This window comes from Phoenix dactylifera, chromosome 13, assembly GCF_009389715.1.
Source record: "Phoenix dactylifera cultivar Barhee BC4 chromosome 13, palm_55x_up_171113_PBpolish2nd_filt_p, whole genome shotgun sequence".
Taxonomy (NCBI): Eukaryota; Viridiplantae; Streptophyta; class Magnoliopsida; order Arecales; family Arecaceae; genus Phoenix; species Phoenix dactylifera.
The window spans coordinates 4,625,204-4,652,785 of record NC_052404.1 but is presented as its reverse complement, the minus strand read 5'-3'; the positions used below and the strand labels follow the sequence as shown (position 1 = coordinate 4,652,785).

Genomic DNA, 27,582 nt, shown 5'->3' with positions numbered 1-27,582 from the left:
TAAGAACTTTTCCCTCACGTTTCCCTCTTTTCTCTTCCTTCTCCTCTTTCTTCTTCCTCTCCTCTTCTCCTTCTTCTCTTTCTCTCCCTTTCTGTCTTATTTCTTCCCTTCTTCCCTCCCTGTTCTTCTCCTTCCTTCACATTCCTCTGGTTTACGTTACAGCAGCCATTCCCATTTGGATCCGCGTCAACCCCGCTGCAACAGCCTGACCGTGATCATCCGCCATCAACTTGGTATCAGAGCTTTGGCGGGCTTTGCCTCTGTTGCCAAAGCCCCGATCCGGTTTATGCTGGGTTTGTCCTTGTTCTTCCACGCAGGAGCTTCCAAACAGGGCCCTTCCGAGTGATCCGTTTCCTCTTCCTCCCAAAACAAAAAAAAAGAAAAAACGAAGAGATCTCTGCGGCTAATCTTCCCCGTCCACCTGTCATCACGCCCGACACCACCATCAATTTGGTACCTCGCCGTGTTCCACCTCCCCTGCTTCAACGCCGGCGGCTGCTTTGCCTTCCACAAAAAAACCCCTGCGACTGCTCCTCCCACTACCCGTCACTCCCACAGCAGCCCGAAACAAGGAAAAGTCGTGCCCCTTCGTCGGTCTCCCCGCCACCAGTCGCCTCGCCCGAGCCACCCGTTGCCTCCACCTCGCAGCGCCGCCGGTTCGCCACCACAGACTGCCGCCTCCCCACGGAAGCCACCACCCTTGAGTTCCCCGTGTCTGACCGGACTCCAACCACCGCCGCAGGACACGGACCTGCAGCCGTGACCGCCGGCCTCCGTCCCGGAGCGCCGTTCACCACCGGAGATTGCCGAGCCCTCCTCGCGGCCGAAGTCGCGAAACCCGGAGCGCCCTAAAAAAACCCTTACCTCTGTTCATCTTCTACCTCGGTTCGCCCGCCATCGCCGCCGCCCGTGAAGCGCCGCTCCACCCTAGCCGCCGCAGCCGTCGCCTCCTCCGAGCGCCCACCGGCTTCGCCGCCTCTTCCGAGCATCTCGAGCCGTCGCCGCTAGACCTCCGGTGACCGAACCGTCGTCTCCCTCCCCGACGAACAGCGTCGCCACACCGGCCAGATTTCCCCGCCGCTGCCAAGCCCCGTCAAGCGCCCCTTCGGCCGTTGCCTCCCCGAACGCCTCCTTTGTGCGCCTTCTTCCCGCAACCGACCGCAGCGCCGCTCCACCGCCGCTGCGTCGCGTCACTGCCAAGCCGCCGCCGGCCGCGTTCCACTTCAAGGCCTCCGCCGCCACCTTGGCTCCCCGAGCACCACTGTCACCTCCATCCCTTCCTTTGCCGCCGCAGAGCTCCCCCATCGCCCCCTTCCCCGCTTCTCCCCTCTCTCATCTCAGCACTGATACCCCCCTCGGGTGTTTCACTCCGCAGCCCGCCTCCCTGATAGCCCGGCCCGCACGCCAATCTCCTTGGAGCGCGGTCCAGGTCCAGTCGGCCACAGAACTGGCTCGGTCCAGGCCCGTGCCACAGGCCCTATTTCAAGCCTGATCCAGCACCTTATTCAGTCCATTTCAGAAGCCCAAGAACTTTTGTGCTGCAGACCCAGATCCACAGCTCCAGCTAGCTCCGCCCGGCGCCAACTCCGTGCTCGAGATTCTACAACAGACGCTTCTGGTTGACTGCATCCACCACAGGTAATAGGTTCTTCCTCATTTTGGGCTTGTTTATCTAGTTATGTTCTAGTTCTCTTGCATGACATTCCTATTTTGCTAAAACTTATTTTTCTGTCAAATTGCAAAACCTAGAACATTTACTACCACACCTATCCTATCCACCATTTAAATCTAAATATTAAATTAGCACATCTTAGCGACAGGATAATTCTCAACATCCGTCGATCAGATTACTTTAGGATTAGAACGACTGTCATACGTGTTTGCAACCTAATTTCTTATAGTGACTAATCTCCTACTTTAATTCTGAAATAACCAAAGTGCAAATTAGTAATATTTAATTTTAAGTTATTTTTGTGAAAACTTGCTGATTTCCGAATTCATAGTAGATTGCATTAGTAGGTTGTCCTGCATTGCATTTGGTAAGTTAGGGTTTTTGTTAGTTGCATTGCATAGCATATCTCCAACTAAAGTAGTCCCTGCATGCCAACCCGTAGTGGTAGAGAGTACCTCCTCACCGATTCTCAGACCCCTTTATCCACCATGGACCTCAGAGTTCTACAAGATATTTTGGAACAATTAGCTGCATTACGAGCTGACCAAGACGAATTCAAACGAGAGATCCATGCTCTAGTGCAACATCCTAGGAATCCTGAACGGTCAACCCCAATCGCAGCTTATCCCGAGCTTGGTTTGGCCACACCACCTGTAGCTTTTTCCTATCCCCCTAGGAACCAACTTCCTCCTGATCACCAGCGCGATCTTGACGAGCGACTACTTCGTACCGTACGAGTAGATGCCCCCACATTTGCTGGTCAATTAGAGCCGAGCGTGTACCTTGATTGGAGAGCAACCATGGATAATTATTTTGAGTGGTACGACATGACTGATGATAGAAAAGTACGGTTTGCTAAAATGAAGCTTATTGGGCAAGCTCGCTGGTACTGGCATAACGTTGAACATATGCGTGAGACCCAAAGGCTTCCTCGTATCACCACCTGGGAGGATATGAAAGAAAAATTGAATGAGAAGTATCTGCCATTCTCTTACCGACAACGCCTTATGGATAGGTGGCATAAACTAGCTCAAGGGACTTCAACCGTTGCCGATTACATTGCACGATTTGAGGAGTTTCACATGAGGTGCGGTGTAATCGAAGAGGAGACTGTTACTCTCTCTAGGTTTCGGGCAGGACTCCGCGAGGAGATCCAGAAAGAACTAATCCTCCGAGAGATTACTACTCTTGGCCAAGCATACCAGTTGGCGCAAGATGTAGATAGTTTCTTACAAGCCCCTGTAGTGAGGCGTACCGACCATCGACTCATGGCCCCAGGAGCCCGACCTAATCAAAACTACCTCCCACAACCTAGGCAGCTTCCCAATCCTTCTAACCAGCCCGGCCCTAGCCAAGCACCGATTCGGACATCCCCGATACCTGTCCAGAACTCTTCAAATGATAAAGAAAAGGGCATACTAGGTCCCAATCCTCGTTCTAGAAGCCAAACCCAATGTTTCAGACTTTCAGGTGCCAAAAGTTTGGCCATATCGCATTCCAATGTAATGCCAAGACCTATCTAATGACTGAACTTGAAGTAGGGACCCAGGAGACTGAATGTGTCGAAGAAGTCTACGAACCAAACATCGAGAATTTTGTAGAAGACTTTGGAAACGAACAGACCGTATTAGAGTTTATCCAGTCTGAACCCCAAAATAGCCCACTGATCGGAATGACCAAAATCCTAGGCTTCATGTGGTTCGGTGTACTCTAGCTCAAACCAAGACCGAACAAGATTGGCGTAGAACCTTCCTATTTTACACGTTTCTTAAGATCAATGATAACATGCAAAATCCTATTTGATAGCGGGAGTTGCATCAACGCCATTGCGTCTGGAGTTGTTTCCCGCCTCGGCTTGAAATCTACCCCTCATCCCAACCCATATAAGGTAGCCTGGGTAGATAAGACATCCATCTCGGTGTCGGAAAGATGCCTTGTTCCGATTCAATTTCTATCTTATAAAGACGAGATCTGGTGCGACTGCCTTCCGATGGACGTAGGTCAAGTCATTCTAGGGAGACCTTGGTTATACGATAGGGACGTCACACTTCATGGACGTTCGAATTCGTGTAGCTTTATGTTCCAGGGTCGGAAAATTATACTGAACTCATTGCCTCCTCGAGAGCCCGCTTCTACAAAAAAGAGTGCTACCCTACGGAAAGATAAATCACTTCACATCATTACTTCGAACGAGGTAATGAAAGATATCGACAACCAATCACCTGTGTTTAACCTTGTGACTAGAGTTATCAATGTGGAGTCGAATCCGGAGCACCCACCCGCAGTAGTTTCCCTATTGGAGGAGTTTCACTCTGTTTTCTCTCAGGATCTTCCAAATACACTTCCTCCGATGCGTGATCTCCAGCACGTCATTGACCTCATTTCTGGAGCATCCGTGCCAACTTTTCCCCATCATAGGCTCAACCCAAACGACCACACCGAACTGAAATGTGAAGTTGACAAACTCCTCAATTGAGGGTATATTCGTGAGAGTTTGAGCCCCTGTGCTATACCCACACTCCTCACCCCCAATAAAATTATGGTTAAGTATTGTTTTCCCATCCCTAGGCTGAACGACCTCTTAGATTTTATGTCTAGTGCCACGATCCCATGGCAAGATGTCAGTATGGACTTCGTGTTGGGACTTCCTCGTACCTATATCAAGCACGATTCCATATTTATGGTTGTGGACCATTTTTCAGATATGGCTCCTTTTCTCCTATGTCCTAAGACTTCTAACAATTCTAGAGTTGCCAAACTTTATTTCAATGAAGTCGTTAGACCTCTTGACCTTCCAAAACCTATTATATCTGATAGGGATGTTAGATTTGTGAGTTCCTTTAGGAAAATTCTTGGACACATGATTGGCACTAAATTAAAATTTTCGTCGGCCTATGCTAGGACCTGGGATTTAGTGTTACCGACCGCTGAGTTTGCATATAATAGTTCGGTCAATAGGTCCTTAGGCGTGAGTCCTTTCGAAGTGGTGAATGAATATAAACCTAGGCAGCCATAGACTTGATTTTCATGTCTCATCAACATAGAGTCTCTGAGTCTGCACAATCATTTGTATCACACATGCATTCATTGCATCAGAAAATCAGCAAACATATTCACTCTAATAACTTAAAATATAAATTCCTTGCTGATTTGCATAGACGTTATAAAGAATTGAATGTAGGCGATTATGTCATGATAAGAATTAGACCTGAACGACTCCCTTCGGGAATGTTCAAAAAGTTACAATCTCGTAGTGCGGGACCGTTCAAAGTCCTAAAGAAAATCAGTTCGAATGCTTATGTTGTAGATCTTCCTGAAGACTATGGGATTAGTGCGACATTTAATATTGAAGATTTAGTCCCATACAAGAAGTCAACATTCATTCCTTCTGACCCTTTTGTTGATACACCCGCTTTTGTTGATCACCTTGACCCAGCACCTGCTATTGAGCCTCCACCTCCAAAGTTTCATGCACGCAGAGAACACATAGAACATATATTAGATGAGCAGGTTATATCTACCAGGAGAGGAAATTACCAACGTTACCTTGTTCGGTGGAAAGGTCGATCCGAATCGGATGTGACGTGGATTTCGAGAGCTGAGTTGCAGCACCTTGACCCTGACCTTCTGGAGCAGTACGACAGCCGGTCAGACCTGCACTTGACGGGGTCGAGTTCTTCCCACCCGGGAGGAGTTGATGGGGACATCGGACCTGATTATGTCCCCGCCTAGTCCACCATCTTAGTACATATTTATTTTATTTTGTTTTTGGGCTTGTTTGCATTTTAGGGATCATTTGTGTATTTTGGATTTATTGGGAATTATTCTTGTGTAAGGGGGTTTATTTTAATTGTTCTTATTGGGCCCTATTTATAGGAAACTTTGATGGTAATTAGGGTTAATGCAGAATTAAGAACTTTTCCCCCACGTTTCCCTCTTTTCTCTTCCTTCTCCTCTTTCTTCTTCCTCTCCTCTTCTCCCTCTTCTCTTTCTCTCCCTTTCTGTCTTATTTCTTCCCTTCTTCCCTCCCTGTTCTTCTCCTTCACATTCCTCTAGTTTACGTTACAGCAGCCATTCCCATTTGGATCTACGTCAACCCCGCTGCAACAGCCTGACCGTGATCATCCGCCATTAGCTACTCTTGGAAACCGCTTTTTTTGCTTGGATGCCCCTGCTTGCTTAGCTTTGCTAGGTGGCTCAACTTGGTCCACCATTCTAACTAACCCTACCTCCCTAACTTGACTAGGTACTATGGTGATCTCTTCTTAGCATCTCTTTGTCATATCTATGGGAGAATATCTCGAATATAGAGCCTTGCGATGATGATCGGCTCCCCCCAACCCCTGTGGTTGCTTGACTGGTTGTGAGCATGGCATGTGTTGCTCTGCTCATTGCTCTAGATTCACCTCAGCCTCTTTTTCTATGAAACTAACTGGTCGAGGAGGCGATCCTGACTCATTGAGCCCTAGTTGCTGCTACTGCTGCTGCTGCTATTCTTTAAACCAAGGAATTATTGAATCTTCCTCGTCATATACAAAATCATTGTAAAATGGATAATCGTACTTCAGCTCCACCTTCTCTTGGATGCATTTCAATCTAAGCCTTTAGACTATAGTGCACATATGCCAACTCATTCTGTTGCTTTTGTGTTAGGTAGTTCCTCAGTTTTCTATGAATTAGGACGAAGGTTGACTAATTGCACTCACAACCACTGGAGGAGACCATTTGTGAGTGGATCCGAATAGCTAACTTGTTAGGTTTTTCATAATAGTGCAAAGTGGAACCATCATTCGGCGAATGTAATCAAGTAAATTGCATATTAGATACTATTTATTATAAAATATTAGATCAGTTATAGTCTGTGTCCAAAAATATCTGGATTCTGTATTTGTTGCCACAGCTGCGCTCTTACCAAAGTTGTGGGAGCTCTTTCTTAAAGTTTGAGTCTGTGAAACAAACACGATATATGATGTCAATGGTCTGCTTGAATTGACAAAGTAACGATCCCATATCCTATTAAAATTAATTTACATCCTCCAGACATCTAGCAGCAATGACCAGATTAGACTCCATCTTATAGATAACATTGTACATGGCGGTCAACAGTTCCTCGTCCATATCCATTTTCGAGACATTGTATTAGATGTTTGGGTTGAGAAAGTAGGTTGCCAAGATGTGTTATTGATTTATTTAACAAATCTATGATTGCACTTGAATTTTATTTTATAGGAGTAAACAACTATTGAGAATTGCACTTGGATTTCTTGCTAGATGCAACTTCTTGCTCTGGACTTCCACCTCTGCTCAACAATGTCAATGTACTCATCATCATACTTTGGATCCGCTTGCCTGATCTTGACCTTAGTAACCATATGATATAAGAAGCTCATTTGAGGGTATCTCTCGCTATCCCCAGCTCTGAATACTCGATATAGTGGTTCGATTGCCTTAACTATTCTCTCGACTCACTTCCAGAACTACTGGCTTGTCACTAAACCCTCCATATAACTGCCTTTCGTGCCACTAAGAAGCATATTTATTCTCCTACCACTCGGCACTCATGAACATTTGATGCAGGCTTGCCTTCTTTTCAATAAAGCTATCAAGTGCAATGTAGTGCATGGTAAAGCGAGTGATTGCTACCTTAGTATCTCACCCCGATGTGCTTCCTCATTGAAGAAAATATCCATGTGTGGTTATATATGAACTTTGTGATAACATGGGTTGTCTCTACCACTTGCTTCACTCTAAGGATCCTGCCTGTGCTTCCTTATCAAAGATAAAACCTATGTAGTATGTATGGTTACAGGAGGTTTTTTTTTTTTCTTTTTTTTTGAAGAAGGGAAGGCAAAGAAGTTACGAGAGGCCTCCTATGTCTCCCACCCTAATTATTGGGTCGGTAAAGGGCTTGAACCTGAACCTTCTTGAACCAAGTAGAACCAAGCAATCCCACTTAGTTAGGCCCGGTTTGGGTCGGTTCAAGCCACTTGCTGACTCAAACCTTGTTTCGACACGGTAACTAATCAATTTGGGTTGATACACCCCAAACTGGACGGTTAGTGATGAAAAGGCAGCCCTCGGATATAACATTGTGATAGTGATCAGGGAAAATGAACAATTATGTTCGTTGCAGAATTATAAATTTCCGTCAAATATTTCCTTAATAAATTAGTAAAATAAGGTGCAGAATGTTCTGTACAACTATGTTCAATTTTGTAATGCTGCTTGTTAAGGTAGATGAGCACCAATAATTGCCAGTCTTTTGAGTTCATTGGTGTGCCGTTCTTACAGGTTACATTATGCAAGCCCTGATGAGCTCTCAGTGGTCTTCTAATTGATGAATTGAGTTGTATTCCTTGATCATGACTTTGTCTCAATGTATGTGCCATGTCTTTCTGTTTGTCTTGTTGGGTAATAGCTTGTGCCTCAGGGATAAATGTTGTTCTTTCCATCATACTTGCCGTTCTTCCACTTTTTACGGATGCTTTCTAAGCCAAGCAAAAGTTAGTGGTTTGCTCCATGGTTATTTGACCTAAATTGCATAAGCAATAAGAATGTAGTTCTACTCCAATTGGCCTTCTAGCCTTCAGGAATCATGGAAACCTCTATCTTGCTCAAAGTTGTGTTTCATGCCAAATTAGAAAGTTGATTCCAGACTGGGAGTTGGTTGTAAAACATCTCAAACTTCAACGAGTCATGTTTTGATCCATAAAACTGCCCACATATGGACGGAATATGGTTTGGGTATTATGAAATTTAGTAAGCTACATATTTAATATGTGATTTTGAAAGCAAGAATAAGGTAACAGTTTCAGACCATAGTTAATATGAATACGTATTCCACATCAGCAGTTAACCATTAATTATATGATATTCTAACTTGCTGATCAATTTCATACTAAATTTTATGTCTTTTGCTTGCAAGCAGGTTGCCATCCATGAGTGTATAAACTCACAATTTTGACCTCCTATAAGATGACTAATGGTGCTGATTGGTACAGTATGGTCACTAAATACTTGTTCCAGAGTAATCAGAATAGTATACAGTTTAAGGTCTGCTTATGAATCTTTAAAAGCTTAAATATGTTACCGAAATATGTCATCTACTAGACTAAGCTGACTAGATTTTTTCTTTTTTAAATTTAAAAACTTTCATTTCATGCCATGTCACATCAACGAAAAAGAAGAAAAATGCATTAGGCTTCACTAAAAGTTTCTGACGCTTAAGCTACTCCTGTTTAATAGCTAAGTGCTTGTTGTGTAGCAAGTCTTAACGAACTGACTATACAGGGGCTTGGTCCACATTGTATTGAGACATTGGGGTATGAGGGTATCTACCATGTGCTGTACTGAGGCGTATTGAGGAACCATATAGGCATATGTGGTATGCACCATTACCAGTATGTGACCAGTACACCTCTGTATAATAGTCCTTTATACCTTGCTTTGAATTGTCTTTTGACTCGAAAACCCATACAACTATGTTTAATGTTGACACTTGTTGTTGACATAGGCATATTCTGTTTGTTGGGGTGCCAAGGAGTACTCTACCGTGTCTGCTGACTCCAAGTATCTAGAATTGTTAGCACTCTGAAAATAATGACACCTGGAAGTGTCCCAGACTCCAGCAGTATTGCATATGAACTGTGGTCATGTTGGTATTGTGCCTAGTATTTTTGGCATGATCAACTAGAAGTATTCCTGTGCCTTCCAATTTCTTTAAGGCATATGTTGTACACTTCATCAGCTTTTGCTCTTGTATTTGTGCAAGTTTCTATTTGTGACTTTGTTATGCAGCATTTTGCTATAAAACAACAAGCCACATCGATTTAAAGAAGGAAAAAAAAAATCAACATACTCTGTTTTGCATTTGGCAGTTACGAAGATGGAAGCATGCTCTGGTGGGATGTGCGAAACCCTGGGATTCCACTATCATCTGTAAAATACCATTCAGAAGCAGGTTTCACTCCTTGTGTTTAGATAGTATTGTTTTCAATCACAGTTTTAATTGTGATGATCAATTATGATAATTCGATCTTTATCTAGATCTGCATTTGTAGTCCCTTTTGGAGCAATATTCTAAAAAGGTTTTCTGGTTGCAGTTTTATCCCTTGCGGTTGATGGGTTTTGCAATGGTGGCATCTCTGGATCTGCTGACAACAAAATAGTGATTTTTTGCTCTTAATCATCAAACGGTATATCTGAGACAAACAGTAATTGTTGCTAACTTAAGACATGCTATAATGAGTTACGTGCTTGATCAGCAAACAGTATTATATCTCAAATAGGAAAATTTTTGTCAGTAGCTTAGTATTTATGCTTTAAACAGCTAAAATTCATCCTTCCACCCATCATTTTAGTTTCCAAGTTACTTGTCTAATTTGTTCATCTAATAATGGAGCTTGTCAGGTTTGTCAAGGAATATTAGTTCTTACTCAATATTGTCAAATCTTGCGATCCATGATCCAGATCTTATGATTTGTCTCAAAATAGCCCCAAACAATCTGGATCTCATCCTTGGGATTGTGATCCATTAATGTTACAATACATATTACCAAGTTTACAACCCCTTGGATCATAAGGTTTAACTTGGTCTTGTTTTTCACATATCAAATCATGTGGAAGTCCTATATAACTTATTTGACTATGTGGCTTTTAAAACCACTTAATACTTGTAACTGGTAATCCTTGAGCATGTAAAGCTAGCTAGCCCATTAAAATCTTATTCTTTTGTTGCTCTGAAATACTCTACCTAAAAGAATAATTCAACTGATAGATTCTATATGGATATCTTGAATAATTATATTAACTTTGTTTGACTTGCTACATATGGGCTTGATGTGAAAACAAGACTTCTTGTATGTAGACTTTTTTATTCTCTATTCATCTACTATACAATTGTCTCATTATTTCAATTTTCACATTTTTTAATATTTTATATTTTTAAGAGAAAGGAAAAAAGAATCATATAATCGTAATATTTTTTTTACAACTTGACCCTGACATGTTCTTACCAACGTTGGAGTTCTGGTATCGCTAACCGTATTGGTTGGGGATCGAAACTGTACAGCGTAGGAGCATATTGCATTGTATGTTTCTATTGGCACGACAAAATGTGACAAGGACTACCATGTGTTGGTATGATATGCTATGATATGCTTGGTGCATACTGCATATGATATGCCAACATACCACATATTATATACTTCCCGTCGCCAGCTAGTACGACCTTCAGTGTTGGTACTGCATTCTCCATTGCCATGCTATGATATGCTTGGTATGGACCGGTACTTCAACTTTTGGGTCTTGTTGCTAGTGATGGGTTTTATGCATAAATACATGCATGAAAAACTTTATGCAACCTTGAGGTACATTTATCAACATAGTAACGATATAACATCATTAGGTACAAAATGGGCAAAGGAGGAACTGAGCAAAAGGATGAATGTGGGATGATTTAGAATCTTAAGACGGGATTGTGGTAAAACTAAAACAGAAGAGTCAGGATGATATATAAAAGGTGTAGGAGTTGCTTTAGTTGAAGGTAATAACAGAAAAGGTAGCCTATAACAGGAATTAATTTGCATTTGTAATGCTAAAACTCAAATATATTGGACAAGACTCGATGATTAACTATGGTTCATTTCCTTCATTGGTCCAATTAGTGGTGAACTAGGACACGTAACACATTAAAGCCTGCATTGAATAAAATAGATGTGACTTGTTTGTCGTCAGAGTGTATGTCCAAGTCACTAATTCATTTCAAGTTCTCAGTAGCATTTAGTGTTACTCTATGCTTTGTAGGTAACTCCTTATAATCACAGCTTTTATTTCTGGAAGCTTGCTGTTATGGCATGTGCAATGCTGATGTTAAAATGGCAAGGGGAGTTCAGTTATGTGATTGCTATCTGTATGTCCCTTTGTTGTGTCAAGTTGAGCATTTTGGTTTTTAATAATAGAGTGTTTTTCTATTACGTCCCTTTGCAAGAACAAAATAGCCGGTCTATTATGTCCCTTTTGAAAACCTGTATAACATGTTTTCTACCAAGGTTCGCCGTCTCGATACCGGTCTCTGTACTAGTGCCACACTAGTATAGTGTCGGTACAATACGGTACGTGATTTTTTTGGCGTACTGAGTATTGGTACGCCACCCGTACCTCATACTAGTACCGAACTGGTACAGTACTCTCCGTACATCCTGGTTCGGGCCGGTATGCTCTGCGCTTGGTTCTTACTCGGTACCACCCGTACCTCATACTAGTACCGAACTGGTACAGTACTCTCCGTACATCCTGATTCGGGCCGGTATGCCCTACGCTTGGTTCGGGCCGGTACGGTGTACCTTGCTTCCTGCAAATAGTATTGACCCAAGTTCAAGCATTTGTACTATTTTAAAAGTTGACACGAAGATTTGCCGAACTAGTATCGGAGGTCGTATTGGCTGGTGATCGGTTCAGCATGGTATATACCGTGCTATTTTGGGGTGTATTGAAATAGGAAGAACTAGAGAGTGAGGGGGAAAAGGAGAAGAGAGAGAAAGTGAGAGGGAGGGAGTGGGAAGGAAGGGAGGGAGAGAGAGGGAGAGAGGCCGGGAGGGAGCTGCTCGGATCCAGCAAGAGAGAGGGAGGGAGGGAGGGAGAGAGAGGTAGATAGAGGGAGGGAGAGACTAAGAAGGGCTCGGATCTGGCAAGAAAGAGAGAGGGAGAGAAGGAGACTTACCTGATCGGGGAACCCCTCGTCGTCGTCGTTAGGGTGGGGATAGTGGGCTTCGATGTTCGAGGTTATGGCTTTGACGTTCGAGGTTAGGGTTTCGACATGGTGGAGAGAGGTAAACAAAGCAAAGAGGGGTGATTTTATACTTCGAACCAAAGGGGAGGCTTGAACCATGATCTGCTGTGCCGGTACCGGGCCTCCGGACCGGTTGTCCAGCGGCACGGGTCGGTACGGGCCTGCGCCGTGCCGTGTCGGATTTGTACCGACACAGTAGAATAGGCGAGGTGAGGGAGAACGAGAGAGGAAAAGAGAGAGAGAGAAGGGGGAGGGCGAGGGAGGCCGGCGGAGTGCCGGCGGAGGGCCGGAGAGCCGCCGCGTGGAGGAGGCGGAGGCCGGAGAGCTGCAGAAGAAGGGCTCTGCTTCGGTCCCCTGTTTCGTTCGAAACATGGTCGGTGGTGGCCCTTTTATTTTTGAGATTTTTAAGTGAAAGTCGGCAGATCAATTGACTTTACTTTTTTTTTATTTTAAAAAAATTAAGTAAAGTCATCAATGGGTTTGTCGACTTTCGTTGCAGCTCCCTCCTTCGTGCGGCGGCTCTCCGGCATCCGCCAGCTGGCCTCGACCATGGTCTGCCATACCGGTCCGGCCTGGGACTGGTACCCGGATCAGCGTGAAATCCGGTACCGGTAATTTATTGTTGAAGAACCGGTACGGGACCGGTACGCCACCAGTACGGACCGGTACGCCACCGGTTCGGACCGGTACGGACCAGTACGGGACCGGTTTCGTACCGGTCCGGGACGCCACCGGTACGCCAACCGGTACCGGTACGGCGGACCTTGGCCTCGACCTTCCTCTCTCTTTCTTCCTCTCCTCCCTCCCTCTTTTCCTCTTTTTACTTTTCCTTCTTCCTCTCCGTCGTCGGAACCATCCCGGTTTGCGGTCGGTATGGCTTGGGACGCCTCGAACCGGACGGTTCAGGACGGTTCTGCCAACCATGGCTTGAACCATACCGGTAACTGATTATTCAAATTCAGCATGCCCTGAACCAGCCGGTTTGGCTAACACTGGTTGATGCATATGTTAGCACCATCCTTGATGGGTCCCCTCTTTTTCAACTCTTTTGATGTAAAAGGCAGTAATGGCAGTAAACAATCAATAAAACATCTGATTAGAGAATTTAGTCATAGATGATATTTCATTATTATTACTACAATTAACCATATGCCTTAATGAATACGACCCCCTTCTTTTTTCCCAAATAAGTAAATATTTAACTAATACATGTTCCAAATGCAGCTGTTGCTTTTGCTTATCAAAGAAATTAAGTTTTTTTAAATTTCTAGAAGATAATTCAGCAGTTGGGCTTGTAGAATAAGAATATGAATGATGAGTAAGGTCCGCCGTACCGGTACCGGTCGGCGTACCGGTGGCGGCCCGGACCGGTACGAATCGGTCCCGTACCGGTCCGAACCGGTCCCGTACCGGTCCGAACCGGTCCCGTACCGGTCCGAACAACAATAAACCACCGGTACCGGATTCCACGCTGATCCGGTACCGGTCTTAGGCCGGACCGGTACGTACCAACCCATACCGGCCGGTACGGTAGACTATGATGATGACTATTATCTTGTTCTTGTAATGGGATTAAGAGCACAACAAGTCGTTATCTTTGTTTCAAACCTATTTGTTTGTTTAACTATAATGTCTCTAGGCTTTCCGTTCAATTTATTATATTACTTTTTGCTTGATATTTTTTGTTTACATTTTTTGTTATTATTCTTGGATTTTAATATCAATTCACATTTCGATATGTTTTAAATATATCAGTATGCTTATATCTACAACAAGCAAAAAGGTATCATTTATTTTCCAGGAAAATGGCTCAATATGAGTAGCTTTTCTGTATCTCTCTTTTGCTATAGATTTTTAGATGTGTTTAAATTTCTTAATATGGTTATAACTTGAAGAAGCAAATAGTATCCTGCTATTGTTGGAAATATGTCTCTATGCTTGATATATTTGCTTGATTCTTTTTTTTTTTTTCATTCTTAGAAGCTACCATGTTCACCTGATTGCTGCTCCATGCTGCTAACATTTTCAGGAGGGTTCTCACTTATCATGAATGGTGTTATTACCCATGTGCTTACACCTGTCCTGAAAATATGCCTTGCCCCTCTTTTTTCTGCCACAGGGTACTTGTATTATTAGAAAAGAAATAAGTCTGGAGCGACCTGGAATAGCAGGCACTTCCATTCGAGCTGACAGTAAAATCATGGCAACTGCTGGATGGGATCACAGGTTGGCTTTCTCATTCTGTTTTGCCTCCGTCAATCTGTGCCATTATTATCTAAAAGTTTTGTGATGTGAAAATATCACAACTAATCAAACTCCATTATTGGCAATTTCCGTGTACAAAATTTAAAAATGTTTTAGTTACTTGCAGATTTTGTTATGTATAAGTAACATCACATGGACCAAATATCTTCTAGATGGATGATATCAGTAAAGATGATAGTGACTTCCAACTATTTGCATTGTTGATAGTGCATTAACCATGGTCTGCCGTACCGGTCCGTACCGGCCGGTACGTACCGGTCCGGCCTGGGACCGGTACCGGATCAGCGTAAAATCCGGTACCGGTAATTTATTGTTGAAGAACCGGTACGGGGCCGGTTCGGACCGGTACGGGGCCGGTTCGGACCGGTACGGGGCCGGTTCGGACCGGTACGCCACCGGTTTCGTACCGGTCCGGGTCGCCACCGGTACGCCGACTGGTACCGGTACGGCGGACCTTGGCATTAACTATAATTACATTCATTATAAAAACAAGCCTGTCTTGGTAAAAGATTAATGGAATTAAGGGGTGCTTCACTGTTGTATTGGTCTATTTAAGGGGTACATGCCCTTAGTGCTCATTTTTGCCCAATCACATCTACATATAGCCAACATGTTGGTTTTTTTTTTGAGTGATGTTAATTCCAAATAAGCAGAGAAAAAGAAAAGGAGAGAAAAATCATGCTGAAATCCTCATATGTGGCTTTAGTGAACTGTTTCGAACCAATGCAACTCCATGCTGTTTATTTTGATCATAGGCAGCAGGGCTATTTTTTTCAGAATTTGTATATTCTGGAAATTGTGGTGTTGCACACAGTCAAACTTCTGATGATGATTGTCAGCTAGTGTGAATTTTGTCATTTAATTATGGAGTGAGATTAATTGTTCAAAATCATGATATTTAGAAACTCAAGGTTCATCAGGGAGGATATTTCAATATGTTACAATTTGCATCCTGCTACGTTGTGGTAGTCATGTCCTATGAATATCCTCGGTTTCTAATATATGTTGATAGACAGTAAGGATTCCAATACCGGGCATACCAGGCATACCAGGTTGTATCAGCCTTTATGGTGTGTATAGGCCATGAACGGGTAACCGGCAACCTCTTGGGGCCTTATCATGAGTAAACTAGTCCAAAGTCTGAACCACCCTGCATTGGCTTGTGCTGGCCCCATACTACTTGGTGCCGAGTCATAATGTATTTTTACAACCCTTTTTTTGTTTTAATATTGGCTGGTCCATTGAGTTGGTAGGTACAATGGTACTTACCGTACCCACAAGTATATGTATATATATATATATGTATGTATAAAGAGAGAGAGTGAGATAGAGAGAGAGAGAGAGAGTTGGACTTGGCTACACTAAAATGGATCTCCACTCAGATCCAGTCAGGTCTATATAAGACAATGGGGGTCCTACATCGATGATCTGAATCGCTAAATGTGATGTACCACCTTTAAATTGCTTGCATATCAAAAATCATGTGAGTTTGGGATCTCTAGCCTATGCATCAAGTGGTCAAAATATTGGACAGTCTAAATAAAATTAAATTCATATGTATTTTTGGATAACTTGATGCATAGACTGTAGGTCTCCAAATCACATGATTTTTGGCGTGTAAGCAATTTAGAGGTAGTAGATCATATCCAACGGCTCGGATCATTGATGTGGGACCCCTATTGTCCAATATAAACCTGATTGAATCTGAGTGGAGATCCACTCGAGTGTTGCTGAGTCCAACTCTCTCTCTCTCTCTCTCTCTCTCTCTCTCTCTCTTTATATATATATATATATAAATATAATATGTATGTATGTACATATGTGTGTATATATGTATGTATGTGTGTGTGTGTGTGTAAACAAAGAAGGCTGATGCCCATAGCAACTAGAACAAAACCACTCACACTTGCAATCTCAAGAATCTGTACCCTCCACTTTCAACACTAAGTTTGTTAGCAAGTCTATTTGGGAAATTAGTTGTCCAGGTTAAAATGCTATCAGTGGAGCAAGCAATCCTAGACATAAAATCAGCAACTTGATTTCCTTCTCTAAATGAATGGAAAAAATGCAAAACAAACAGTATCTACCATATTCTTAGTATCCAAATCCAATAAATAGGGCTGCAGTGATGAGGACGAACCTCCTTAAATCCATGCTACTGCTGTAATAGAGTCCCCTTCATGCAAAATCTTGTTTGCTTGAAGCCCATGAATAGCAAACCTTAGTCTGGCGCAAGCACCTATAAGTTCACAAATAGGAAGTGATCCACCATGAACCTACATAACTTTGGCTGCTAGGATCATGGTCTGTTGAACCAGTTGGAACCGACTGGTTCAGCCTGTACCGTACCAGTACCGGCCTCCACTGGTACGGTACAGGCATGGAATTCGGTTTCTTGCTCGTATCGGTGCGAATCGGTACGGTTTGCACCGGTACAAGCCTAGTACCGGTGCGAACTGCACCGGTTCGCACCAATACTTGCGGAAAAGAAGGGGGAAAGAGAGAAGGAGAGAGGGAAAGAAGACCTCTCTTGCGCTATCAGGCCTCTTTCTTCCTCCCGAGCACCTCGCGGGGAAGACGACCACCCTTGCTTGTGGGAGAAGGGGAAAAGAGAGGAGAAGAGAGGAGGAGAAGAGAGGAGAGAGGGGAAGAAGAGAGGAGGAGCTCGGAAAGAAGATGAGGAGAAGGAAAAAAAAAGAAAAGAAAAAGAGAGAGAGAGAGGCCGCGGGGAGCGCGGGCGTGAATGGGGAAACGCGTCCCCCGACTCGCGCCCGCGCGCGTTCCACGCGGTGGGAATTGCGGTCCACGCGCGGTTCTTCGCATGGGGCAGCGAGCCCACGTGCTGCCCCACGTGGGCTTTTAATGCGGACGCGCGCGCATCCACACGTTTTTTTTTCCTTGAACCGGTTCGGTACCGGTTCCAACTAGTACCGAACTACTACCGGTCTTTACCGGTACGTCGATTCGGTTGGTTTCACGTACCTTGGCTAGGATGTGACCATCACAGTCCCAGACTGCCAATCCAACGCCTGATCCACAGTCTCTTATTAAAGATTTGAACCCTTGGTTCGTGAAAAGATAATCTAACATTTAAGTCCATGTTTTGTATGATCTCATCAGTTTAGAGTGGTTTCCTTCATGTGCCTAGCTAACACAAAGGGTTGAAAATTGATTTTCATCATATTATATCATATTATAAGTGCAAGTGAAGATTTAGTTTCTACATGTGATGCATTATGTCACTACTGGCCCATATCCCATTGTATTTGTTTGTATTATAGTGCATCAGTGCATCAGACTGCCATACAGGTCAATACAAAAGGAATGAGTGGATTCTATGTTCAATTTTCTGTCTGTTTGCTGATTAATTTGTTTCTTTTCATATGACTCCTGTATATTGTATAAGCTATTCTTCTTATAATTTTCACTTAAAATTTGACCTTCTTGTTGTTAGGATGATCCAATTTAATATTAATATGGATGTTGACCTTTTGTTAATAGAGTAATGCATATTTAGGGGCCTATTGGTTAGTAGTAGGCATGCGCCTCTGGTGTGAAGTTGATGCTGGATTTGTGTAAATGGTATTAACATTCAAGTTCTCAGAAGTCAGAACATGTCAATGATGAAAAAAGTTATCCTAGGATATCATCTGCCTCTCTATAGAAATTGCTAGGTTTCTCCCCAAAGATGATTACTACTTGGCCTATGCATCATAATCTTACTTTTAATTCAGGGAATCTTCAAATAAATTGAATTCCTTAGGTAGAATTGGGAGGACTATAAAAAACTGTAAGTTGGTCACTGTAAATATTGTTGTGCTCCTCAAATCCTATGCTTCACATATACTGCTAGTTTCGCACATCTGCTTGTCATATACTTCCATATCTGGCTTTTTTTCTTTATTGCTGCTCATCCATACTCCCATGTCAAATAAGCCAGATATCATATGCTTTGGGCAAGCCTATCCTTCATGCATAATTTCTTCTTTGAACTGCAGGCAATGTCCAAAAGAGGACGCTAAACATTTTTGTTTAGATTTTCTTGTTCTCCAAGTATCCGGACACTTGAATACATTTAGAAAGTTGATTTGCTGAGTGTACACATTTTTGTTTTTCCTAGTTATGGTTTTGCAATTTGTGATTGTCTCACAATGTATTTTACTTGATGTGGCAGAGTGCGAGTATATAATTATCGTAAAGGGAATGCTCTTGCAATATTGAAGTATCACACTGCTACGGTATGCTAATATAATTATGTAATTTAAATTTTGCTGTTATGGTTTTAGACAATTATCGTTATGAATATGTTTGTTGCTATCAGCTCATTATCATGTAGTTTTAATCCCGCATCTTTCAGTGATGGAAGGACTTACTCTAACAATAAGAAATTAAGAAGTAGCTAGTAACCATTACTGTTTTAATGCTTCATGCAGAGGATACCATCGTAATGATGTCACACACTATTAAAATTGGCAAAAAATAGCAATATTAACTAAAATAATTAAAAAAAAATTATTACTAAGTTAAAAACTTTGTACTTAATTTGGTTCCATATTTTTGGGAGTGTGCTTTCAAGAACAGATAAGCATCTCTATATGATTATTATTCTCTTAGAGCAAAGAATGAATATTTTATTAGAAACAATGTTTACATAAATATTTCAAAATTTCTGACCTAACATTACGATACACCTGGAAGCCGAAGCCTGTGTCAAAACAAGTCAAAGGTTGGTTAATTGACGAATTTGCCCCATATAGTTTCAGTCATTCTTAGAAAGCTTTCAACCATTAGATTTCATGGCTTATGATTACATTCTTTTAAGAACACAACAAATCAATCTTGTTCAAATAAATGATTGAGGTTTGTTTGAAGTTCCTTGTATGACAAAAATATTAGTGCTTTTGTCTACAAAGGTTGTTAGCAATTCTAATAAAGAAAGGTCATTTGGGAATGAACTTAAACAAATGAAGGGTGAGGCAATGTAGTGTTTTAGCCAATCCCATCAAACTCATGTTTTAGCAAGTAAATAGATCTAAAACCATTTTTCTAAATATGTTTAGTCGATAGATGCTGTTAGAGTATTTATTTAAATGTAGATTTTATTAAATTTTTTAAAACTAAAAGGTAACTTTGTAGTACATCAAGATGTCTGGAAGTTTGTATTTCCTTCAGCGTCAGTTTATGGACTGATTCAAGTCATTTTTAAGGCCAGACTCCATGAACTCCAGACCTGAAATATAGCCTCTAATTAATCACCTACCACATCAAATTTAGAGTCATGATAATTAGAAAGTCAATCTAATTGGCGAGACTTTCTTGGATCTGCAGTGTAATGCGGCGATGTTTTCAACTGACTGCAAGCTGATGGCTTCCTGCTCTGAGGATGCAACAGTGGCATTATGGGAACTATACCCTCCTCAAAATGCAACATGAATGGAGTCAATAAGCTATGGCGAAACAACTTGGGGCACTCATTGACGATTCTTCCATTAGTGTGCTTGTTTGGCTTGAGTCTTGGCCACATGGAGCCGATCATCATATTATCTCAGAAGTCAGCAATCTGTTGCCTCTTCCTTTGACCTAAAATGCTAATGCTCCATTAGTAGTGTTTTGAGCCTCCTAGTTTCATGTGACAAGTAGCAATCAAATGATGGCAGAACAAAAAAAGGCTTCAACATTGAAACATTACAGGAAGATGTATACAAAATTGTTACTTTATAGGTGCATATATATATATATATATATATATATATATATATATATATATATATATATATATATATATATATATATATATATATATATAACCCAAAATGGAATTTCAAAGAGGGACAGGAAATCCTCGTGGAGTGCATGGTGGCATGGAATACACAATACCTATGAACAGCTGCAATCTGCAAGCAGGTCTATTCTTGGAATATCGCAAATTTACAGAGTAACAGAGGTGTATATACCTGATGAGCTTCATGTTTTTGTTTCTCCTTTGTACTACTGATATCCCGACAGTTTGTAAGACTGCCCTGCAGCAAGGATGTACGCTGCAACTTGATGCATGTTGTTTGATTTCTCATTAATGAGTGACTTGACCTTTCAACAGGAAAAGAAGGGGAAAAGGTGAATGCCTCTATTTGGTAATCAACCTTCATTTTCGAACTCATTAATTAAAAGGTTTAACTTTTTTTTTTTTGGCTAAAAAAAAAAAGGAAGGGGGAAGGAAGAGACAAGCATCCCCGCATAGCAGCCCCCACTAGGCTTTCATCCCGTTCAATGTGGGCAGAAATGACCGTGTGTTGGACACATCGGCCGGTTTTACTCATACTCTTTCCATCCGTGAGTCCGACTCGTTACCCCTCTGAGCTCCGACACGGTTATCCTCCGTGTAAGTACGTCACATCTAGTACCACCGAGGCTACCAGCAGACCAATAAGTCCGTCCGAGCAGAGAGCATCTGGTCTCCATAATTTAATCGACGCCCGTGTGTTTCGAACTCGGAACCGTTTGGTTGGAAGGCTCAGTTCTACTGAGTGAGTTACCACCTCAGTGGTAAGATTTTTAACTTTCAAGTCCGCTGCTTGGAAAGAGATTGCATACCTGTCACCAGAAATTTTGAGTACTCAATATATGACAGTCATAACTTGTACAATAAACAATACGGGCCCAAAACATTTAAATTTAACATGACCAGTCAAATTACACCAACATGAGCCTTACTAGGGATGATCTTAATCAAAGGAAAATTACAATATCTTTTACAAAATGTAAATTTTACACTTCAAGACAATAAAAATGGAAATAGCAAGTGATGCAGTAAGACTGGAAGTCAGCTAATTTAAAATCCCTGCAATCAGCTTAGATATTTTGCAGCCAAGGATTTAGAAATAGCCAGAGCATCACCAACAGCTTTAACAGAGTAGAGTTCGGTGCCTGCCTGCCATTTGTTAGAATACAATATCCAATCCTTTCTCCACTCCTCTAATGGAAAGTACTCGTTCCCTTCCAAACTTCTCGACAAATAACTGAAATAAGTTGAAGCTCTCGGCAGGTAATACCCCTTCAACAGCCCGCTCCAAAATTTGTTAGCTGATAATGACATACATGACAAGGAAGAAAAGCAAAAAGAACCATGATGTTTATGTCACACTACATTGCAATTTATTATAATTCCTAACCGAATAAAGCAGGGTATAATTACCATAGTCATGAAGTTTACTCTGATTGGTCTTTGTGTTATCATACCACATTGTCACTTGCGTTCTTGCATTCCACTCATACTGAACAAAAATTAGATTTAGTTACAAACAGAAAGGAAAATTAACATCATAAAGTACTTAAAAATGGAAATTGGATCTGACCTGCTTTCTTTCTCTCTTACTTAGTGCTAGCTTTTTCGCACTTTCTAACCATGTTCCCAGTAGAAAATTGTCATCAGAAGCCAGAAGTGTGTCAATATCCTCAATGAGCTCCAAAAATTTTTGGCTATAAAGAGTTAATCTGCTGGTATTATTGCTGTGGTAGGCAGCCATCACATCTAAATATACCTGATTTGCTAATTTTGATAGTACTTGCCTTGTAAGGTCAACAAGATCATATCTGTTAAAAAAAACAATTTAGGTATAACTTCCTAAATATTGTTTCGCTCAAATTTCTTTGTAAATATCAGGTGGATTTTGACACATTTAGGTGATGTTCTTATCCTTTTTGTTTGTAAAATTTTTATCTTTTGTTTTATTTTTACATATTAAGCACCATGTTTGACAACTATAATGCTAATGAAAACTATGGCATGAAGAAAATGCAAACATCGAGCAAAAGAGTAAGGTCATAATTGCGGATTTAAATCAGAAAAATAAAGATGTGTTTTTACAATTGAAAGTACATTTTTACCTATATGTAAGACTTCCCACAAGATCATTTCCTGCAATAAGAAATAACTTGAGGGCCTTGATTGCTTCTTCATTTGAATACCATAAATGTGGATGTGCCACATTAGTGTTGGTCTCCCTGAAGGAGAACCTATGATTTTTCTCCAATGTTGGGAGCTTTTGTATCCATCCTTCTTTAGAAAGTTGAGAACCCGTTAGAAACGGACTGGAGTCTGGGAACTCAACTATGTAGTCTTTGTTATGGTCCTGTTTCGATATAACCAGCAAGTAGAAAGCAAATGAAGAAAGGTTTCAGTTTGACACACTACTGCCTGAGTCAAACTTTAACAATGTAAAGATCTAAGTGTCAAGTACTGAAAGATAAGTGCTCATAATTCGCAATCATAGGCTATGAATTAGATTCTATATAAGTATCAACCAGTTTAAAACAAGCATACATTACAACTATATATAAGGCTTGCAGATTATATTTATGGCTTTATGGTTATAGTGATGAACTGGACTAGATAATGAAGCTTGCTTCAGACCCTGATCAGAAGCTTGAGCAATCCAATGCTAAACATGCAAAAACCATACATTGTAATTAACTGTGCATTCTATGCATGACAGACCTGCTTGATCCATCCAATGTTAAACATGCAAAAACCATACATTGTAATTAACTGTACATTCTACGTAAGACATACTAGTTTAGTGAAAAAAAATTGTGATACTACAAGAAAGAGCTCACATCTACACTACACTTGATATGAACATCTTGTGTGCACAGTTACAGAGAAGCTACCTATGTTTTCTTGTTTAAATCAAGTTATTTGAAGATCAAATAAACTTCATTTATTGCAAATAATTGGGATTGCCATTTGGTTGAATTGAGCCTAGATAACTGTCAACACAGCTTCCCTATGAATCTGGATCCCTTTAGTTAGCTCATAAACGCCGTAAGGCACTGGAATTGACATCCAGATTCGTCAACCATACATGAGGTGGATCAGCAAGATAGCTGTCAAGAGACAGGGAAACAGAAAAGAGCTGTCCTTTCTGGAAATTCTAGATGTATGTTCCTAAGAAAGGGGTATTTGAAGCATTTTCATGATCATACTGGAAAAGAAGCATTTTCATGATTGTATTGGAAAACAAGATAAAATATCTGCAATTCCTTATTTTGACAAAAGAAATTGCAGACTAGCATCAATATCTACAAACAATTAACTTCTATGCATTTGGAAGTTCAAAATCTGGATCCACAAATATAATTGATAAGGCAAAACACTTTCTTTTCAATTGCTTTCCAAAGAATTGGCCATGTCCGGACAAAAGGACAGTGGATAGTGTTTGCTGAAGATCAAATTGGAAAGACAGAAAAGTGGCCCTTATCTCTCTATGGCTTATTGACGATATTCAGCAATCAAGAGAATCCTGATGACATTATTCTCATGCCCATTTGACTAATATTCATAAAGGTACTACTACTACTCAGATTTGCTGGAAACTTAGGAAAGACAATGGCGAGTCTTTGTTTGATCCAAAAAAATTGCTATTAACCTAATAATATCTGACCCAGACATTGTCTGTCACCCATGCAGTGGGTAAGATGCCCTGCCGGACTGCTTTCTATGTTGTTATCTTTCACCTTCTTTAGTATCTCCACATTAACAGCATACTCTTTTTCCCTCTTCATGGGAACTCTATCTTTCTGCCTTTCATGGCCCTCAATGTGTTGAAAATTTGATGGATAACAAATGCATTACAAGATTTACATCCTCTCTGAAATTTTCTCATCTCTTGGAAACCTAAGAACTATAATGTGATTGCTTGCTTGAGTGCTGATTTAACTGGGGATGTTGACAATTTCTCTTTATGCAACATTGCTAGTTAGAATGTTCTTTTTACAAATTTCCTCGACCGATAAAGATGCCTACTTCATGAAAACACAAGAAATTCTTATAACGCTTCCCTTCTCGGTGAGGGAGGGGGTTGAGAGTGAATATCTTCATACATACTATATACATGTTTCTTTTTCTTTTTCCTTTTATTATATTGAGTTGCAGTACACTTTTGGTATGGTGCCAACACATCTTTCCCTTGTCTTGACATGAACATATTTTTGGCTTGGCATTCCTTTATTTCCCTCTCCAAATACTCATATAACTTTGACAACCAACATATCAGGAATGCCAAAGCCTCATAATTAAATTTTGGTATAACTAGATAGATGTAAGCAAGGATTTATATGTTCCTTCATGTTGTTCTATGTCAATGATATGCACTGTGTCAACATGTTACAGGTATGGCATAGGGGTGCATACTTCTGCAACATTTCTGCTGGACCATGTCACTGTATTCTTCCGTGTTGAATTGTAACAGTGATACACACCATTATAGATGAATTTAAGCCCAACCACCTATGTATTCTTCTTTGTATTTTCAACTAATTTTTGAACCCCTTCATTTAGTTTTTTCTGCATATTTATTCGGAGGATTTGTTAATTTCAAAATTTAGTCACCCACTATAGCTTGCATGTTAAACAGGAAACAGCAAAGATTTCTAGCAACTCAGACATGGACATGACCATAGAAAAAATAACCATCTAGATATCTTTAAAACAAACACTAGAATATGACATAGCAGGCAACGAAAGTGACATTTACATGTTGCAGCTAGTCAAATAAAGAATCTATTTAACATTATCAGCAAGGAATTACCATAAAAGATGTAGAACTGCAGAAAGTGAATGCCAATAATAAGATAAGAAACATACTGCAAATCCATCCGTGCAATTGTATATTGTGTGATATAAAACTTCCCATGCTGCTTCGATTTGGGGAATTGCCTGACCATAACGCCTATAAGAGTAGCTCTTTAACCAGTCCTACAAGATTAGCAAAACTTTAATTATAACCTACACTCTTTCAGCACTTGAATGCATCAACCTTTAAAAAATTCATGGTCATAAATCATAATCAGTATGTTATAAATATTTAGGTAATTGAAATGAGATAATAAAAATGAGATGGCTAGCATTACAAATTAAACGCTTCTATATATATATATATATATATATATATATATATATATATATATATATATATATATATATATATATATATATATATGCATATGCATATGTGTGTGTGTGTGTGTGTGTATATATATATGGTGCTATGCAACCAAAACAGGGCCATCTATACTTTAGATGTTTATTAGGTAGGATCACTTATTGAACAATTCTGGTTAACATATTGAAGTGGATTGTCAAGTCATTAGGGAGAAAGTGGAGGAAAAATAAATTAAAATATCCAATGCAAAATTTGATGAGCAGCTGGCTGAGATGTCCATAAATTATCGTATGACAAAATCATTAGACTATTGCTCCAGGCTTGGATGCTATGATATCAATGCTCTTGTTTATAGGGAAGTGCTGAGGATTGAAGGACAAATTTGGGTTTTTTTTCGCTGTCCATAATAACTTGCATCACCCTAGTGTATAAGCCAATAGTGTAATATTATAGCTGGCACCATTCCCTAATTTAACCACCTGGGGAGGGGATGCCTTAGCTATCTAATAAAATATAGAGGTGCACGGCTGGACAATTTAGTCTGTGCAACCATCTTTCTATCTTCTGTATGTTCCTTCTCTCCTTCCTCTAGTCTCTTCTCTCTCATTTCTGTATCATTGCTCCTTTATCTATTCATATGTCTTTGCTTATAAGGCAACTTCTTTGAAATAAAGATCTATGAGGCTTTTGTCTGTACAGCAAGAAGATATTCGAGATCTGAGCTTCCAAGGTTCCATTGAACAGAGAAATTTAGATCAAATTTTGTTTAGAGACTCTTAATAAGGTGATGGCTACCAACATAGAGAGGTAGAGAGAGATGGATGGACAAATCGGTCGATAGATTGTGCATGAGGGAGAGAGGTTTATAAATTCCTTAAGAATTATCTGGAAGTTTAACAAATTCAGGTTTGGCCAAAGAAAGGCACTAGGGAAGAGATGCTATGCATTAGGTAATTAAGGAAATTTAAGTTAAAAGATAATAGCTGCTCAGATGTAAAATTCGCAGCAAACAAAAGGAATATATGACATCATATAGACATACTAAATGCAACAAATCAATTTGCATGTTAAATCAACTCAAGCTCGTCTATTAGCCAGCATTATAAAGGAATGGAGACAAATGTAAAAGGAAAGACAACAGAAATATTTAAGCCAGCAGTAATTCCTAGTGGCCTTTGTGAGGTTGCTTTGCAACATTTCTTGGGTCAAATCTCACTAACATTTTCTTTTTCTCAGAGAAAACCAGCCCATGCAATGGTGCAAAAAAAAAATTAAGCTTTTCGCTTGTCCAAAATCCTGGGTCTGTTGATAAATGGTGGATCACAAAATATTGTTTTTTGAACTAGACAATCATATACAGATAACCTACTAGAAAAAGTATAATCCATTGAACTACACTTGAAAGTTGAAACTAATAAAAGAATATTTCTATAAAAGAGTAATGTTTCCTTTATGCATATATATTCAATACTCAGCAAGCCAACAAAGTTTATCACCTCAGGTTCAATTTTCTGACTCCGAAATGCCATTTCAGACATAAGCTCATAGACAACTGGATTCTGTTCTATTCCTTCCATGCACAAGCCAACACCCACCTAAAGGACAGTGTGCAGAGTAACACAAATGTAAGCATGCATCCTCATTTTAATAAAAATGGACGAATAATAATATATAGCCTTTAAATAATGAAGGAAGAAGGCCTAAGAGGCATCACATGATACACAAAGGTAATATTGATTTACTTGAATAAGGATGTTGATAGAAAGTATTTCACAGCAGTATATTACAAGGTATGCATTTTAGAACAAAAGGAAATGATTTGCCTTTCCATGAGGAATGAATGTTAGCTTTCTACGCTCTCTATTTGTGCTTTGTGCCTAATAAGAAGCTAATTTTGCTAGCATTATGATGGATCA

At 40.6% G+C, this 27,582-nt stretch overlaps 3 protein-coding genes across 5 annotated transcripts in view; 2 read left to right on the top strand and 1 right to left on the bottom strand.

The window, feature by feature from the left end:
* The window catches only part of LOC103716434 (protein DECREASED SIZE EXCLUSION LIMIT 1), a 41,929-nt gene extending 21,485 nt beyond the window's left edge, over positions 1–20,444 (top strand). The window contains 6 exon segments of the mRNA XM_008804422.4: positions 9,550–9,632; positions 9,775–9,845; positions 9,847–9,867; positions 14,581–14,687; positions 18,901–18,964; positions 20,055–20,444. Of these exon segments, the coding sequence (XP_008802644.2) occupies positions 9,550–9,632; positions 9,775–9,845; positions 9,847–9,867; positions 14,581–14,687; positions 18,901–18,964; positions 20,055–20,159 (451 nt within the window). The 3' untranslated portion in view covers positions 20,160–20,444.
* On the top strand, positions 1,645–9,542 carry LOC120112862. The gene is made up of 2 exons (XM_039132831.1): positions 1,645–9,072; positions 9,186–9,542. The coding sequence occupies exon 1, from the start codon at positions 2,101–2,103 to the stop codon at positions 3,193–3,195; it is 1,095 nt and encodes a 364-aa protein (XP_038988759.1). The 5' UTR covers positions 1,645–2,100; the 3' UTR covers positions 3,196–9,072; positions 9,186–9,542.
* LOC103716433 (alpha-N-acetylglucosaminidase) overlaps positions 19,875–27,582 on the bottom strand; it is a 45,378-nt gene continuing 37,670 nt past the window's right edge. The window contains exons 14-21 of one of the 3 annotated variants that reach the window (XR_005514503.1): positions 27,163–27,261; positions 25,369–25,479; positions 22,611–22,855; positions 22,079–22,316; positions 21,919–21,997; positions 21,655–21,806; positions 20,681–21,317; positions 19,875–20,306 (exon numbers count right to left, since the gene is read on the bottom strand). Coding sequence is in view for 1 of the 3 variants with exons in the window: in XM_008804420.4 (XP_008802642.2) it covers positions 21,571–21,806; positions 21,919–21,997; positions 22,079–22,316; positions 22,611–22,855; positions 25,369–25,479; positions 27,163–27,261 (1,008 nt within the window). In the remaining 2 variants the exon portion in view is untranslated. Of the gene's footprint in view, positions 20,307–20,680; positions 21,318–21,361; positions 21,807–21,918; positions 21,998–22,078; positions 22,317–22,610; positions 22,856–25,368; positions 25,480–27,162; positions 27,262–27,582 lie in introns of those variants that run through there. The other 2 variants (XR_003387446.2, XM_008804420.4) reach the window with 2 other exon arrangements.